The sequence below is a fragment of the Asterias amurensis genome, chromosome 9, assembly GCF_032118995.1.
Source record: "Asterias amurensis chromosome 9, ASM3211899v1".
In the NCBI taxonomy this organism is placed as follows: domain Eukaryota; kingdom Metazoa; phylum Echinodermata; class Asteroidea; order Forcipulatida; family Asteriidae; genus Asterias; species Asterias amurensis.
Genome location: NC_092656.1, coordinates 10,683,813 through 10,702,341, shown reverse-complemented (window position 1 = coordinate 10,702,341; position 18,529 = coordinate 10,683,813). Strand labels below are relative to the sequence as shown.

Genomic DNA, 18,529 nt, shown 5'->3' with positions numbered 1-18,529 from the left:
TGAGTGACAAGCCAGGAGCTTGAGAAGAGCTGCGTTATTTGAGGGTTGTTATCCTTACCCCCCCCCTCTCATAGGAGTGAGGTAGATCTCCCATTTGAGACCCGTGCATACATATTAAAATATTAATAATGTAAGCACCGTGCGCTATGGTTACATCGAGCCTCTCTCGTCCTCTCTTAACGCAAGGAGCCGTCTAGTTAGTGCCTGTTCATAAGTTAGATGGGCTTGATGATGATAATGATGTAGATTGGGGATACAGACGAACTGTGATAATGATGAGTCAGAGAGTACAGCGGCTGCGCAGTAGTAGGCCCAGAATTTCCTCCTTGCACATACGAGGCAGCGTGCAGGCGCAGTGTGTATACGTAGAGCATGCGTCTTGCATCTCCCTTTTGTCATTCGAGAAGAGTCGTGTGCCGCGGTCAGTTGTGTACGTCGCTCACGTTTTTCGAGTGTAGCTCATTCGTGTCAACAGAGGTAGCTGTGCATGCTCTTATAACATTTACTCTAGCGGGTCTATGTTGAAAACAGCGCATCTTCAGGAAGTACAAATAGGCAGAGACCGTATTTTTAAAAGCCAGACAGTAAAGCCATGACCTGTTAGGCCAGCTCATACCCTATGCACAAAGCTTCTAGTTAATATGCAACTGCATCAAGGTCGCGTGGTTGTCGTTTGAAGGTGACAGCTTGCCGCGGTATAGTGGGAGTGTGAAATGTGCTGCGCCTGTCAACTCGCTTGGGAAATTACTGCTGCTAAGACTGCAACGTCTTCCCGTACGGTGGGAGGTTGTCTTATACTCTAGAAGGGAAGCAGGAGGACATATTTGTAGAAAGTCAGTTCGAAGCCAAGAATGTGAATGTTATTCGATAGATCCATGGACAAGAAATGGAGGAGATCTATTGTAGAGATCGGGAGCAACACATAGCGCAGCGACTCGCATCGGCAACATCAACACGGCACGTACGGATTATTTGAGTAAACAAACCCGACGAGGGGTCATCTTGTGTGGACATGCCCGTTTCATCATCTTCCTTCAAGCTGTACCATCACCATCACCATCACCAGGAGCAAGCAGGCAAGATGAGGACTCTGTTAGTGTTGATCATCTTCCTGCATGTTGCGGCTTTGTCACGGGCGGTGGTTGGAGCGAACCCCGGGTCGCAGCGTAAATGCCCCGAGTCGTGTTCATGCCAATTCGGTGATATCAAATCCATTGAATGTACCCGTGGAAATGACATGACAACATTCTCCACCGATGGATTGGATAATACTACCGTTCACGAATTCATGAGTCTGTAAGTTGATCATTGTTTTTCTTAATTTAATCATGATCTATTTTTCCCCCTTTTTTTTGTGTTGGGGGGGGGGGGGGTGGGTGGAGCATGCAGGGTAATGAACGAAATGAAATGTCATTGTGGTCCAGTGGTTAGACTACAGGACTTGCAATCAAAAGGTTAGGTTGTGGGTTCGAATCATACAAAACTAACCGCTGATTTAACCATGACTAAGACTATAGAATATTAAGTGTTGTCGAGTTTCTTGAATTGTGCACTTCATAATCATAGATGCTTAACCAATAGGATATGAACAGGAGATATTGGCTGTGGATGTTTATATCCCCATGTGTGGGTTTGCAGAGTTCCCTTGATGGGAAGATCATCTAAATAAACCAGATGGTTTTGTTTGAATGTATTTAATTCATTAACTGATTTCTCAGGGAATATTCCTGATTTCAAAACCTTTACCATAGTATCTGGTGACGCACAGAGTCTTCAAACCTCCTCAAATTGTAAACATTGAAGATGTTCCGGGTCTTCACCAAGGGGGAAACTCTGGGCTGCAAGCCAGTTTTTAGGAATTTCCACTTACACAAAATCTCATCACAGGGTATTCCTAATATATCCCTTTCTTGTATGTTTTGTTAATTACCCCCGTGTGTAATAATTATCATCGCGTGTGAAAATGAAACTGTTTGAATTTGAAGGTTTCCTGTTGTCGACAACGAAGGAAACTTAATCCACATCCACACAATGACATTAACCACATCGCTCTGTCATAATTCACATTGTAAATTATGCAATTAATGCATCAAGGAAAAACAATGAGTGAGTGTTGACCCGAACCGACGTATGGATGACCAAAGGTGTGTGGGTATGAAAACGCATAGGCTTGTTGATTCCCTACACGCCCCACCCACGTATGCCTCGAACATGAAAGTAAAAACAATCAAATCGTATGACACTTTGTTTCTGTCTACAATTTCGCCCCAATTTTATAATTACTGTTTGTTTTGAGATCACGTATAGTTCCACCTGATTAAGGCTTCTGATTAAAGAATCAACATAAAATAATATACGGGTTACTATAAGCTCCAAGGCTGTTGTACTTCTCCAATGCGCATAGAAGGCATAGTGCGCCTTGCCCTACATGTACAACAACATTAGGGCCTAATAGTCGTATGAAAATTCAACAGAGAACGTTCTCACAGCTCTGTGTTCATTCCTAAAGTTGTCCTGTGTACACTTAAAGACAGTGTACACTATTGGTAATTGTCAAAGACCAGTCTTCTCACTCGGTGTATCTCAACATATGCATTAAATAACAAACCTGTGAAAATTTGAGCTCGATCGGTCGTCGGAGTTGTGAGATAACTATGAAAGAAAGAACACTCTTGTCACACGAAGTTGTGTGCTTTCAGATGCTTGATTTTGAGACCTCAAGCTCTAAATTTGAGGTCTCGAAATCAAATTCGTGAAAAATTACTCCTTTCTCAAAAACTACGTCACTTCAGAGGGAGCTGTTTCTCACAATGTTTTATACTGTCAACCTCTCCCCATTACTTGTTATAAAGTAAGGTTTTATGCCAAAAATTATTTTGAGTAATTACCAATAGTGTCCACTGCCTTTAAAGAAAACCCTGTTCTTCAACATAAAAACCCCACTGTGCGGACATGGTAGGTCCACATAGTGTTTCAAGTCCCTATACCTTTCGTGTACCTCTTTTGTTACCATGTCCACACTTTCGCGTGAAGCTTCAAAACACACCCTCACATTATTATAAATATTATGTATAATTACTTGACACTTTCTTTATAATCAACTTAACTTAACGAACAAAACAAAAAACATAATATAAAGGCCTATTTTAAAAAGAAAACAATTTATTTGTAACTTTGATAGAAAGAATTACTTTACTATCAAAGTTCATGTTTCCCCCCCCCCCACTCTATTGTAATGTCACAATTACATACGCTTGCACTTTACAACAATTTGACTCTTATCCGGTCACTACCCTGCTTTGTCTTCACCTTTTGACAAGTCATAAATCAAAAATAATATCATAACTCCAAATTTCTTTGCCAACAACACATAGTTGCCAGGTAACTGATGACCGAGTATTAGTCCGCGAAATTTGCGGCTTCGGGATCGGCGCTCGTCGATAGCGAACTTCGATGTTATTTCATAGCGAACTTCGATGTGTGTTTGTTTTTGGTTTGTTTGGTTATTTCACAACGCTGCGTAATTGTTTTTGATTTAAAATCGGTTGATTTCGAGTGATTTAAGGATTCCATCTTTCTTTCTTTAGGTTCAGGTTTTAACTTCACCATTAAGTAGTTCTTCGTGGTCCCCCCCCCCCATTTCTCAATGTTGTTCATTAAATGCTCAAACTAAAAAGATACGCCTCGCTTCTCGTGGGAAAAATTAAAGTGCCAACTTTGACGAATTTTAAAAGTGAGGACAAAATCCACGCGTCAGTTATAGGCTTAAACAACAACAACACCATGTCCTGTGCTGTATTCTCTATGCTAACCGACATTAATATAGCGAAGCGCCTTCTGTAAATCCACGTTCGTATTTTTGTCCTAAATGTACCCCTTCTTCCACAAGAGCCATCGCTTTACGAGGTACCGATGGCCCTTCTCTCAAAATAATTTATTTTCTTTAACAATTGTTTTATGACTTGCTATTTTATACTTATAAGAGAAACAATACCAACTCGGTTCTCGATGGCCCTCCGCTAGAACCTAGACTTTTTTCTTAAAAACCATTGTTTTATGACTTTTGTTTACTTGAGTGAAAGATAAATAAACCACCTTGATTCTTGATGGCTCTTCGCTTAAAATAAATAATTGTATTCAACAACAATTGTTTTATGACTTGGTTATTTACTTTAGTGAAAACTATACCAACTCAACTCTCGATGGCCCTCCTTCAAAATAAGTTATTTTCTTCTAGGACCATTGTATTATGACTTGCTATTTTACCTGAGTGAACAAATAAATAAATAAACCAACTCGATCCTTGATGGCACTCCGCCAAAAGTAAATGATCGTCTTCAAAAACAATTGTTTGATGACTTGCTATTTTTATACTTGAAAAAAAATAAAAAAATAAAAAATAGACCTACTCGCCGATGACCCTCCGCAAGAAACTAAACTATTTTCTTCAAAGCCATTGTTTTATGACTTGCTATTTTATACTTAAAGACAAAAATAAATAAACCTACTCGGGTCTCGATGGCCTTTCGCTCAAAAGAAATAATTTTCCTTAAAAAAAATTGTTTATGACTTGCTATTTTATACCAAAAAATAAAAAAAAAATAAAAATAAACCAACTCGGTTCTCGATGGCCCTCCACTAGAAACTAAACTATTTTCTTCAAAACCATTGTTTCATGACTTGCTATCAATACTTGTACAATAAAAAAAAAAAAAAAAAAAAAAAAAACCTACTCGATTCTCGATGGCCCTCCGCTCAAAAAGAAAATATTTTATTCAAAACCATTGGTTTTTGACTTGCTGTATTTGCTTGAGTGACAACTAAATGAGCCAACGTATTTACTTGAGTGAAAAAAAATAAATAAATAAACCAACTCTCGATGGCACTCCTCCCAAAATAACTTCCTTCAAAAACAAAATATGTTTGGTGACTTGCTATTTTAATAGCAATACTTCAGTGAAAAAATAAATACACAAACTAATAATCAATCAACCAATATTTTGCATCATCATTGTCCACATGTCATCACCTTGTGTGAAGTCGAGCTCGACACATTGAAGTTTACATAGGTGTTTGCAAATATACTTTATTGACCTAGATGTGAACGACTGCATAACGTTTCATAACCCTGTGACCGGGGTGAGTATATAAATACCGGTTATTTCATAACTCATGTATCAAACGTGATTGTAAACCACACCTCCTGAGTTCACAGTCGAACGTTCCAAATTGTGTTTATTTGTTCAAATTCCTAACGTTTTGATTTTGCTTCACTTGTGCTATTGGCCCACATGTTGAATCCGTTTAACACAGTATTGAGGGAAGTTAAGAAGAGTGTGCACTGCAAGTGTTGACATAGGCCTACTTGACGAAATTGTTTTCTGAAGATTTTTTTTAAAGACACTGGACACCTCTGGTAATTGTCTAAGACAGTCTTCACAGTTGGTGTATCCAACATATGCATAAGATAATAAACAGTTGAAAACTTAAACTCAGAATTGGTCGTCGAAGTTGCGAGAGAATAATGTACAAAAAGCACCCTTGTCGCACGAAGTTGTGTGCAAATATTTCAGTGAAAAAATTAATTACCTTTGTCTCAAAAACTACGTTACTTCAGAGGGGGCCATTTCTCACAATGTTTTATACTATCAACAACTCTCAACTGCTGTTACCAAGTTAGTTTTTATGCCAACAGTTATTTCGAGTAATTACCAACAGTTTCCACTGCCTTTAAATATATTATACAGTAGTGGTAGAGCTGACAAAATAATCGCGGATCGCACTGTTCAAAAACCTGTGAAAATTAAGGCTTAATTTGGTTGTGCAAATGAGGAGAAAAATTGCAATGACCATGTACAATTTTCAGCATAATTTACCAATGTAAACACATTGTCATTTCGGTTGTAACAACCGAAAGCAGCTGTTTCATTTCTTGAGGTTTCAGAATGGCATACAGTTTCCCGATAATGACTTCATTTTGTGTTGAAAGAGTGAGATGTTTCAAGTAAAAAAAAATTTTTTTAATGATTTTTTTCTATCAGTAAGCTTTCAGACCCAAACTAAATAATGATGTGTTTTTTATGCCGTGTACCAATTTTGTACAATTTATCTTTAAAGCCCACAAATTGTGGCATTTTCATGGCAACCGACTATGCTTTTCGGACCCGTGGGACCCTGCCGTAGCTGTTCCGGTTTGTACCCACCACGACGAATGTATTTTTAGGGTTTTCATGTTTTTCGATTTATGCCAATACATTAAAACGAAACTGGAGTTCGTCAACATGTGCCTTTGGATTTAGGTCAGACGCACTTTGTTTGTCATAAATTGACGTCATCATCCTTCTGTTTAATCAAACGTACTGATTACATCCTATATTGTGTGTTCATCTTCAATGTTTATTCTTCATGTTTTATTTTCAGTTTCGTTCGGGATAATGTTTGCGATTAATGTACCTAATCCCCGCTCAGCTGTTGTTGTGTCTGGCTTGGAAAGCGTGTGTTGGTGTTACATATTGGTACTTGCCCGAGCCACCTCAGTACAGTGTGTGGCTTCAATCACATTGCTGGACAACCTTTCATTGCTTTCCCGCGCTTTTTTAATAAGACTATTATAAAACTTCCGATCATAAAGACGTATAGTGTTATTATAACATGCAAGGTTACGTATTATGGTGTTACACAGCATGGATTACACACTGGTGTTTTGTGTACGTGCCGATGAATGGGGCCCATCCGTTGATGCATTATGGTCGAGTTTGCCTATTGATTAGTGCTATATAGCCAGGGTATACAAACTAAAAGAGGACTCGAGCGTGTAAGCGCTACTGTCCGACCTCGAAATTTTAAGTTTGTTGTCTGATAAACATGAGGCATTTCCGAGACACACGGCTTATCCTTTTCTTTCAATGAGGCGTTTCATTTAACTGTTCACAATCTGCAGGCTCATCTGCATTTGTCCTTGGTAAGGTGTGGAATCTCTTAAAGGAATCACTATACTCATGTTATTATATTATAACAGGTTTGTGCAGATGCGTGTGTGTGCAAACAAAACACTCTATTAGAACGCCCCCCCCCCCTTAAAGGCACTGTACGCTTTTACTCAAAATATGATTGTTAGCATAAAAACTTACTTGGTAACGAGCAATGGAGAGCTGTTGATATGATAGACCTTTATCACGGTGTGGCCATCTTGATTGTACTCCATTTCAACTCATTGTAACTAAACTGAGGCTGGACGAAATAATAGTCTGGTGCCATGTTGGTGTGCAATAGTATTCATTACTGTTACTGGAAATAGGGAACAAAACCAAGATGGTGGCAGCACGACAACGGTCTATACAACATTGTGAGAAACGGCTCCCTCTGAAGTAACGTAGTGTTTGAGAAAGAGGTAATAATTCTCACTAATTTTGTTAGACTTCAGGTCTGAAGTATTATAATAGCCTAACAGGTATATTGTGCATAAAGGGTGTTTTTTACTTCATTTTTCTCTTGCAACTTCGATGACCAATTTTAACAGGTTGGTCATTTTATGGGATACACCAAGTGAGAATACTGGTCTTCAACAACTACCAACAGTGTCGATTGTCTTTAAAGGCAGTGGACACTTTGGGTAATTACTCAAAATAATTGTTAGCATAAAACCTTACTTGGTAACGAGTAATGGGGAGCTATTGATAGTATTAAACAATGAGAGAAACGGCTTCATCTGTAGTAAAGTAGTTTTCGAGATTTCCACGTATTTGATTTCGAGACCTCAGAAATAGATTTGGAGGTCCTGAAATAAAGCATCTGAAAGCACACAACTTCGGGTGTTTTTCTTTCATTTTTATATTGCAACTTCGATGACCAATTGAGTCCAAACTTTAACAGGTTGGTTATTTTATGCATAAGTTGTGATACACCAAGTGAGAATACTGGTCTTCAATAACTAACAAAGGTGTCAAATGCCTTTAAAGGACCCGCAACTCATGTACCAGTATACTAGGTTTGTGTAGATGCGTGTGTGTGTGCAAACAAAACACTATTATAAGAACGCCCATCCTAATACATGATAAGTCTCAAGGGTAAATCATCATTGGTTTTGAGGAGTGCATTATAATTCGTTTCAGTTTACTATTAATATATTAACACGACCACCTGTTCATATGCACAGCCCAACGCTCATTCCAGATGCGGCGTAAGACCAAGACAATGGCAGATGAGCTGCAAACTCTCCCTTAGTCCAGAGAAAGCTCCCTGAAAATAAACCATCTTTCCATGTTCTATGGTTTGGGGTAACACCATGTGTGTATACATACTTGTCACAGAGATTATGTTCTTTCGAGATTTATAACCTTTCTACCGCGGAGTATATTTTCCAAATTCTGATTCCATGTTCTGATGAGCAAATTTGAAAATCCGGCTGGTTGTTTTATGTTGAATGTAATTGTAACTCACTGAATGTTGTGAACAAATGTCCTTATTTAATGTCAGGTGCAAATGATGGCAGTCATGTATAGGTGCATGTATATTATAATGGATAGATGCAGGAGAGGCGACAGAAATTAGTGAAATCTCAAAGGCAGTGGACACTATTGGTAATTACTCAAAATACTTATTAGCATAAAACCTTTCTTGGTGACGAGTAATGGGGAGAGATTGATGGTGTAAAACATTGTGAGACACGGCTCCCTCTGAAGAGCCATAGTTTTCGAGAAAGAAGTAATTTTCCACGAATTTGATTTCGAGACCTCAGATTTAGAATTTGAGGTTTCGAAATCAACCATCTAAACGCACACGACTTCGTGTGGTAAGGGTGTTTTTTCTTTCATTATTATCTCGCGCAACTTCGATGACCAATTGAGCTAAAATTTTCACAGGTTTGTTACTTCACGCATATGTTGAGATACACTAACTGTGAAGGCTAGTCTTTGACAATTACCAATAGTGTCCACTGCCTTTAAATCTCCCTTTTCCCCAAAAAAGTTTTCCCTTTTATGCTGAATGTAATTCTAAATAACAATTTTTATTTGGGGGGGGGGGGGGTGGGTACAAAATCCATGATTGCAAAATGTGGCAGCTCTGTGCTACGGATTATTAAACAAGAGAAATGAGGTCAATATGAAATACAACAGGGCATTAGGTTAATCAACTAAGATAGACGTATGAGTGTTATTCAGGATGATTGGCACCAGTCAGTGGAAAGGTTGGCAAGTTAAACCACCCCAAATATTTTCGATGGGATTTAAACGTAGATCAAGAGTGGTTTAACCTTATATTACCCAGACGATATTAAAGGCACTGTACACCTTTCTTGGTAATTGTCAAAGACCAGATATTCTCACTTGGTGTATTCCAATATATGCTTGAAATAACAAATCTGTGAAAATTTGAACTCAATTGGTCATCAGTCGCAATAAAAAAAAAAATTGCAAGAGAATAGCGACCCCCCCCCCAAAGAAAAAAAACCGGAAAACCCGCCGTTGTTCCACAAACTTGTGTGCTTTCAGATGCTCCCACAATAAATCTTATTGTTTGAGTGAGAAAGTACACCTTTTTCAAAGTCCATGTTCACTTTAGAGGCAGCCGTTTCTCACATTGTTTTAAACTACCAGCTCCGCATTGGTCGTTACCAAGTAAGTGTTTATGCAAATAGTGTCCAGTGCCTTAAAGGCACCTGGAAATATAATTTTTTTTTCTTCAAACATTAGAGTATATATTCCTGAACAATAAAGTAATTTTTTGAGTAATTGTTTTTAACGATTTATAAGTTTAAAAAATTAAATAAAGTTGTGTGGGGGTGACTCCGCCTACCCCTTTTGTGACGTCAATCGAGGAAGACTTTGCCTCGATCGAACATCGAACACACGTACAGGCAAGTACATTCAAGTCCTAGTCGTTAGTAGTTTGTACGTTTTGAAAAAGTTTTTTTCTTGCATTTTCACCGGCAATGTCGACCAGGTGTATTGCTGCTGGATGCAGCAAAACAACTAAAGATGGTGTCAGTTTGCCAAGTTGTACGTACGGTCCGACGTATTTTCCAGCGCTGTGCAACAAACACTTCATTCGAGCCGTCGTGCTTCGAGAATCCGGAATACACTACACATTTTGACATGAACAGAAAAGTTCTTTTCTAAAACATGACGCCACCCCAATAACCCCAATGACAACTCTCCATGGTTCTGCAGAAAGTTACCCGAAACGAATCTGTCCAAGTTCTGACAAACAAATTAAAAAATGTGGAGGTGTCCTGCTCGCATACATACAATCATTACCTCGATGTTTGATGCAGGTTCCGTCCTTGGGTATGTCTATTGTTGTTTGCTGACTTCCATTGTTTTGGCTGGCTAATCAGTGATACAATGGGTTTTATATTATGTGCTCAGGCAACTTTAATAGACTACCAGGGCCCGATTTCATCAATCTGTTTAGCAGAAAACAGTGAATGTGAGTTGGGGATACACATTTAACTGGGACCCTTGAAAGAGTATCACTATATGGTTCCAAGTTGGGTGAAGGACCCCAGTTGAAAGTGTGTATATACCCAAATGGGAGCTGTTGCCAAACGTAAAGAGGGACACTAGGATGTTTCCAATTTATACACGGGACCAATCACCTTGTCATTTAACTAGTTAGTCACCTTTTTTTGTATAGTCCATTTCATTGTTTCATGTTAGATATACTGTAAAGGAACACGTTGCCTTGGATCGGTCGAGTTGGTCTTTGAAACGCATTCTCAGCCGTTTGTTATAAAATGCATATGGGTAGAAAGATGTTGTAAAGGTAGAATACAATGATCCACACAAACATGCCTCTAAATTGCACGGTTTTCCTTTTACCTCGTCGACTAACACGGTCGGCCGGTCCAAGGCAACGTGTTCCTTTAAACATACTAGCCAGCCAGAGAAGTGTGGCCAGCAGAACACTCTATAGTATGGGGGAGAGGCAAATATGGGGTGGCGTAGCCTTTTGTCGAGGCCTTTGTGGCTTGGACAGCTTGGTGGTCTCCCCGTCCAGTCGCTTGGGATAGCGGCTCTGCGAAGCTGTCCATGCCACGCCTTGACAAAAGGCTAGGGTGACACTGCATTGTTACGTGCATGCAGATGAGCGCAATACGTTTGTCCGTCACAGATAGCATCTGACCATGTAAATTGACCGATAACAAACAGACAGTAAAGTTTCCCCAGTCGGACCCCGACGGACCGAGATTGAGGGGGCACTGATCAGAGCACTGCAGACTATTTCATCAAAGTTTGGCAAAATGGACTGTTGACTTACTGGTCTCAAGCTTTCTACATGCGACTGGGGAAAGTCAAATTAACATCCAACTCTAAATGAAATTTGACAAGGTTAGGACCGTATGGTTAAAGGCATACAAGTTGCATTTTTGGTAATTACTCCTCAAGTTGATGACCACAAATCTGACTTGGTAAAGGGCACGCTGGAGAGCTGTTGATGTTATAATACTTTCTTAGAAAAAACCCCTTTGAAGTTATAATAGTTGAAGAGAAAGAGGTAATTTTCACCCGAAATTTTGATGTACAGGCATCTTATTGAAGAAAGCACACAGTTCTACGCAGAAAGGTGTTTGTTCTGTCTTTCATTCTTTTCTTTCGACTTCAATAAACTTGTCAACATTTCACATATTTGTTACTTTATGCGTTCATGTTAGGATAGGCCTACACCAAGTGAAGATTACTGTCTTTGACAATTACAAAAATATCACTATATACCATGCCTTGAAATAGTCTTCGTACACTTCCAATAGAGAGGTGATAAATCAACATAATTAGGCTAGGAAATCCACACTGTTGTCTTGGCAAGGACTTTTCAATTAAAGATAATAAACACGTTTTAAAGCACGTGCTTACGATAATTCGTCCATTTTGCTGTCTACGGTAAAACAACACACCTTGAGCTCGCCGGGGTGTGCAACGTATAACTAAAGAGACGTGCATTTATACACACTCGCCTTGCGCAGTGACGTATTTCCGGTGTCGTAAATACACGGTGGATTGCCAGTGGAGTGGCGCACTTGAGCGCCCTTTTTGATAAGTACAGTGGCCGTCCGGAACCATGTGCGTCACTCAATGCAACGTGGGACTATATCGTGTCCCGGTGAAGGTGATTACGAACGCCTACCTATTTTTCAGTGTCAAATTCTATACTCGTACCTGAGGGTTTCGAGTTTCTACTTTATTGAATGCAATTAATTACAATGTGAAATGAGACACATCCTTATCACACTTTGTGTTCACATTCTTCTAGTTCAAGTTGTTGATTACTATTGCTTGTTTCTGTGAAACCGAGGAAAGTGAACTTTAATCTGTGGCCCTTTTCGCAACCAAGGCTCCGGCTTTGGATTCGGCTTCAGGCTCCAACCCTCTCGTCTGAAATCCTGAGCGCGTATACGCAAAGCATGCGAAATTGTCAAAACAACCGCGGGGCCAAGCTAGCATGACAAGGGCCATTGTTGCCCTCGTAAACCCGAGGAACTGTAACTTTGGGGCTCGTGCTATGTGATACAGAAACATCGGTTTTAACCCCTATCGGATCCACGAAAATGTGTTCCTTTTTTTTAACGTACATCTCAAATCTTAGTACACGGGACCTCTGGTTGAAGCAGAAAATATTGCGTAAAAACTTCTCTGAGCTGGATATAGGTCACAAATAGTACACGTGACACGGTATTTTGGTTAATGTGTTTTGCCGAGCTGCTTGACTGTTGCGTGTCTGACTCCTACAAACGAATTCACATTGTGACATTTTAACAATTCAAGTGGAATGCACGGCCGATAACTTCTCAACTAGTTGCGAAAAGGGCACATCCGTCGATAACAAGAGGCAAATCTAGAATCAATACGACGATGGAGAGGTGGAAATGTTTCCCAAGATGGTTGAAACATCAGCCGTCCTCATCGGCACTCTGGCAACATTCTGTGGCTTTAAGGTGTGTTTATGTTTTCCGGATGTGGCGCAAATGTATTGCATATTATTGCAGCTATACTCAAGTGCTCATTTATGGGTCAATTTGACCCGGAATCTGTATGAAAGTGACCCTTTATGGGTCGAAGTGACGCAGAATCCGAGTTTTGATCTGAATTATAAAAAAAACGCCCTTGTATGACCCAGAACAAGTGACAAAATGCCCCATAAATTCTCATAAATGGGTCAAAGTGACGCAGAATCCTAGTTGTAATCCCATTTTGTAACCATGTGTTCGGGTCGTCTTGACACAGAAATTGGTCAGGGCGCCATCCGGAATGTGGGTCCACTATGACCCGGAAGTTTCTTTTAGATAGAGTGGTTAGGAGCCTGATTATCTGACGTTGGTCTTGCATTCATACGTTTGCGTTTACATGTAAAACATCATGAAATGATTGTACATGTACTGTGTTAAATGTACGATGTGTAGCCAATGATATCGCAGGTTCTATTAACCAAATACATGTTCTGCAGGACCAGTCTGCTTCGCATACCAACCACTTCGTTTTGATTACACCAGTGAAACATCTCACGTATTGTTTACCATATACACAATATGTATTTACCTGAAGTTGTCTCAGTGTTTGTCAATATTTGTTTTGTCAGCAGAAGTTCGTAATGGATTTAACATTGCACTTGACGGCACACAAAATACTCAGTAAATATACGCCAGCATAAATAAAGGTACTTCCTTGTAATTAATGTTCTCAAATTTGAATCAAAGTTCACACTCATCGTTCTTTGACCCTTCACTTAGGTAACCACCCACCCCTAATGGGGAAAAAACATGATGGCAAGTTGAACTCAAAGTTGTCAAAGATTAGTATACAAACTTTTAAAAATTAACATTCATCCCATTATTGTCTGCGGTTTACTATTAAAGGGTCCCCATTAGTTCACAAATCATAAAACCCCAAACCGCCATGCTTGTTTTTTGTTGAAACTTTCTTCTCGATTTGTTTAACATTCCTGCTGGTTTTGACGGGTGCATGAGTTTATTGAAGGATTGGTAAACCATTTAATATTTTTCTTTTCTTCAAAAGACTGTGTTGTATCTTGCCTCTAATGAATGTCTTTTAAAACTAATTGCGATTTGCGATGGTCAGGGCCCAAAGTAGCTGTCCTGTAAAATCATACCAAAATTACGTTACCAGAATAAGGTTACCTGCCAAACTACCATATCACAAAAACAATTTGTGCCTGGTATCCTGTTCATTTCTGCTTAGCAGAAGAATGGTTTAGCAGCATTCCTTCCGCTTAAGAAGGCTCTGATTGAAATTGGGCCGATGTCTTTCGCGTATTTAAGAATACCGCTCATCACATTTATCAAATCGAGACAATCAAAACTTACCGATTATTATAATGGTTTGATGACTGTAACTGTATTAACAAATTACGCATCAATCTTTGACGCCTCGGGTGCGGTTCGAAAACCGAGTAGGCCGACTTTCATTCAGAAAAGGTTAATTGTTTTGCTGTAACAAAACTCCTAAAATGTTATTTTCAAGAGATGAATTTGCTCGTCATATAGCACTCTTGTGATTTTGTATTGTCTGCCTGTCCGTCTGCCTGTCTGATTGATTGTCTCTCTTCACAAAACTGTCAATGTATAAAGGCAGTTGATTTATGCCTGTATCTTTTGCCCATCATCTTGTTTATCGGATCCCTTCTCTTCAAAAGACACATCTCCGATTTCTCAAGATCTGCTGGATTTCGTTTGATTATAGTACCGTTCAAGTTTGTGTAATCGAATTCGTCGTGGGGGGACATAAATTAAGTTTCTAAGCTGACATTTGTAGCAGATTTAATTTCCGATGCTCTAAGACATTTTAGATTCGTTCCCCCATGTAGGGCTACCGTGGAATATCATGTTGCTTGTATAAAAAGAGTTTCCTAGGCTCTCGTCAGGCGTGCAATTTCATTTCGTTGATATATAAACGAAGTGATAGCCCGTCTCAATTTTATGTTTTTTTTAGATGAGTTGTAAGACAAGACCCTGCGAGATGGGAAAGCTTTTGAAATGTCGCCTCACCTAAACAATAATTTGATTAGATTTACTGTCACTCTTTGCCTGTGCGGTTTTCTTTTATGACCTAAGTTGGCACTTGTTCTTAAGAGTAGGCGCTATTTCACTGTTATTGTGAAAAACCGTGGAATTGTCAATTTGATAAGACTGTGTGAGGGATCGGACACTTATTATTGTCCTTTATTTGTGGGATCTTGAGTGAGTAAACATGGCCCAATTCCATAAGTGTTAAAGCAGATAATTTTGCTTAACAAATTAAGCTAAACAAAAATTGCGAAGTAACCGAGTTGCAGCAATTTAAACTGCGTGGTACTTTGGCCCGTAACCTATTTCTGTCCAGTGATATATTTCTGTGCTAAGCAAGTTTTATGCTTTATGCTTTATGAAGTTGGGCCCACGGGTCGAAGTCCTAACTTAGGACTAGTCCTAGGAGAGATACAAAGCTTAAGGCTAGTGCTAAGTTCGGACGAGCAACTCGCGAAATAAGACTAGTCTAACTGTTTGTGAAATTGACCCTGGTTTCTAAAGTGTTCATTAAAAAAGCCCATGAAGAACCCCCACCCCTTACCCCAAATGAGATACAAAAGACTAATGTTATGAAAAACGGGTTAGAATTTTGTCCGGGATCGATGTCTCCCGTGGGGCCTGACTCATTTCTTGGTCAATATGACCTTGAATATTTTGTGTCAAAGTGACCAGTTATTGGGTCAAACTGAAGCAGACTTCGTTTAAGCTGCTTTTGGGTTAGGATGACCCATTCATGGGTCGGGTTCTCTTTGGCACGCGGAACCCTGGATTTTAGAAGGGTAATCTATATAGAAGACCCTTGAATACACAAATTGAAATTCCTTCTTAACGATCGTGCAAGGCTAATTGTAGGCCTACATGAGTAATGTAAACAGTTGTAATAATTAATTGCAATAACTTCCAATGCCCGAAAGAGTGGCTGGAGGGCCCTTAAAGATAAATTAAGAGTGGCAGAGTCACATTTGTTAACTAATTTGATCTTGATTGTGTTCATACTATTTATTTGAATTCTTACAATATCTGGCCACTGTAATTAGGGATAGGGACATGTCACACGAGACCAGTTCCATGCAATCTCAAAGAATAGAGCTAATTCACAATTAGTTCACATTATTTTTCTCAGGGATCGTAATATAAGACATTAATTGAAAAACTACTCATGCGCAACCACAGAGTTCCTGCAGCATACACTGCAGTTGATTGCCTACAAGTTGCCCCCCCCCCGTAACAAGGCACGTATAATTCCGCATGTCCTATTTAGTAAAAAGAAAGAATAATTGTGCTAGTTTCATAATCCTTCATTCAAGAGATCTGTGTGTTTTCTTGTCTTTCAAAACTGTATGTTGAGAATCAGGCCTGTTGAGAATACAGTCAAAGGGCAATTATATTACATGTTCTAGTTTTGTTCCGTAAAAAGTTCCGACAACGGAGTTTTACTGAAACGACTTGAAATCAGTCTAGCGTACATGGATCAATGCATGACGCAAAACAGCTTCGTCATTTGCGGGCATTATTAATTACATTTACCTGTTTTTCATACCAAGTATATAAGACAATAACAAGGTCCAATGCGGCGACCGTCGAATTTGTACCGTCCCACGAAATCGCGACTCGGAGTCGCCAGTGGTTATTGTTTGTCGATGGATGAGCATACAGGGAAACCAATTATTCTCGTGTTCTTATTTTTTTTTCGCGCCCATTTTGTCGATAAAAAGCGTAGGAATATTGTCGAGTATCTTATACCGATTTGACGGCAGTCTACACCAGACCTACCCACCCCCTCGATCTCTAATGATCGTTACTGGAAGGAGCGACTTCTAATAGCTTCCCACGCATAAAACTTTCGAGTGGTCTTTGAGAATTTACGGTCCGTGTAATCATTAACTAGTACTGGACATATTTTATTATATTTTGGGGCAGTTTTTTGGAGAGTTTTGAATACATCAGTGCAAATTCCATGCCATCCAGTTGTTGACGATGTTTTGTGGTGAACTACAACACAGACTTCTGCTTTAATAAAATTGTTGGACGTCATCCAACATTTTGGATGGATCTGTTACAGAAAGAATAGCCAGTATTGGCCAAACTGATTGAACACGAAGACAATACGCACTTGTAGATGTTCACCATATACCAACTCTGCCATGACATTAAACAGATCTGCCCCCGATTCTGTACGAATAAACCAATCGATCCCATGTTCTGATGAGCAAACTTGAAAATCTTGCTTGTTATGTTATATTTAATGCACTGCATTCATCCAGCAATGTAGATTTTAAAGAAATTTTGTTGTCAACCTTAATATTGAAAAACATGGAAGCAGGAAACTGTATACGATTTCTCAAAATCTCCCGGATCAGAACTGACCCGGATTCGGATCAGAATTGAGCCGTATTCGGATCAGAATCGAGAGGATTTTGATCTGAATTTACCCAGAATCCAGATTCCGGTTTTTGGTTGGCCTGACCCATTTCTTATTCGGGTAACCCGGACAGTAGTAAAAATGGGTTTCGAACTTGGATTTTGATCATTGGGGGTAATTTTTCAGTCAGATTCCGGAACACGATTGACCCCAAAATTGGCCATGATAGATTTGATGGATCATCATACACACACAGAGAAGCTGTCTGTATTGCAGCTGTCTGCTCTTTCTTTTCAAACACATTCGGACGAAAGATCAAAAAGACATCAACACTCCATAATAACAACATTTTTAAAAGGGTGTGTGTGTTCCACCTTACATGTATGTAACCTTGTATAAACACAATAGCTGAACACAATAGACATATGAACATTCCACATGTTTTTTTGTCCTTATAATACCATAAACAATAGGTTGATGATATGTTGATTGTGTTGTCAGTTATATAGCTGATACAGGCACGTGCAATTGCCACAGCAACATAATTCAGAACAACATAAAATACACGAGTTTGGCCTTGGCTGGGTCATGGTTCGTGCATAAGTTATTGGTTAACAGAAAACAATCCATATTCTGAAATTGAACATTAAAGGCACTGGACGCTACTTGTAATTACTTAGAAAATTGTTAGAGCATAAAAACGTATTAATTGGTAACAAGCAACCGGTCATAACACATTGTGAGAGGTAATTTATCACTTAATTAATAAAATACTTCAGCTGATGTATTTTATTATGCATCTGAAAGCACACAAAGTAATTCAACAAGGGTGTTTTTTCTTTCATTATTCTCCTTGCAACTTCGATGACCAATTGGGCCAAAGTTTTCACAGATTTGTTATGTTATGTTTATGTTGGGATACACAAAGTGAGAACACTCGTCTTTGACATTTAACAAAAGGTGTCCAGTGCCTTTAACATATAAACAACAATGCACAAGATAAAGAGGATTTGAAACTTTGCAGGGTGGAAATAAGATATAAAAGAGTTTGCGGTAACACCATGTAATAACAATCTCTAAATGTCAGAACCACCCAACTCATTTAGAGATTGTTATTACATGGTGTTACCGCAAACTCTTCTATATAA

At 39.1% G+C, this 18,529-nt stretch overlaps 1 protein-coding gene across 2 annotated transcripts in view; it reads left to right on the top strand.

The window, feature by feature from the left end:
* The first annotated feature begins 466 nt into the window (after nt 1–466).
* LOC139942018 (BDNF/NT-3 growth factors receptor-like) overlaps nt 467–18,529 on the top strand; it is a 92,981-nt gene continuing 74,918 nt past the window's right edge. For both annotated transcript variants that reach the window (XM_071938685.1, XM_071938684.1), the window contains exon 1: nt 467–1,296. In XM_071938685.1, coding sequence (XP_071794786.1) covers nt 1,013–1,296 — 284 coding nt within the window. In that variant the 5' untranslated portion in view covers nt 467–1,012. The remainder of the gene's footprint in view (nt 1,297–18,529) is intronic.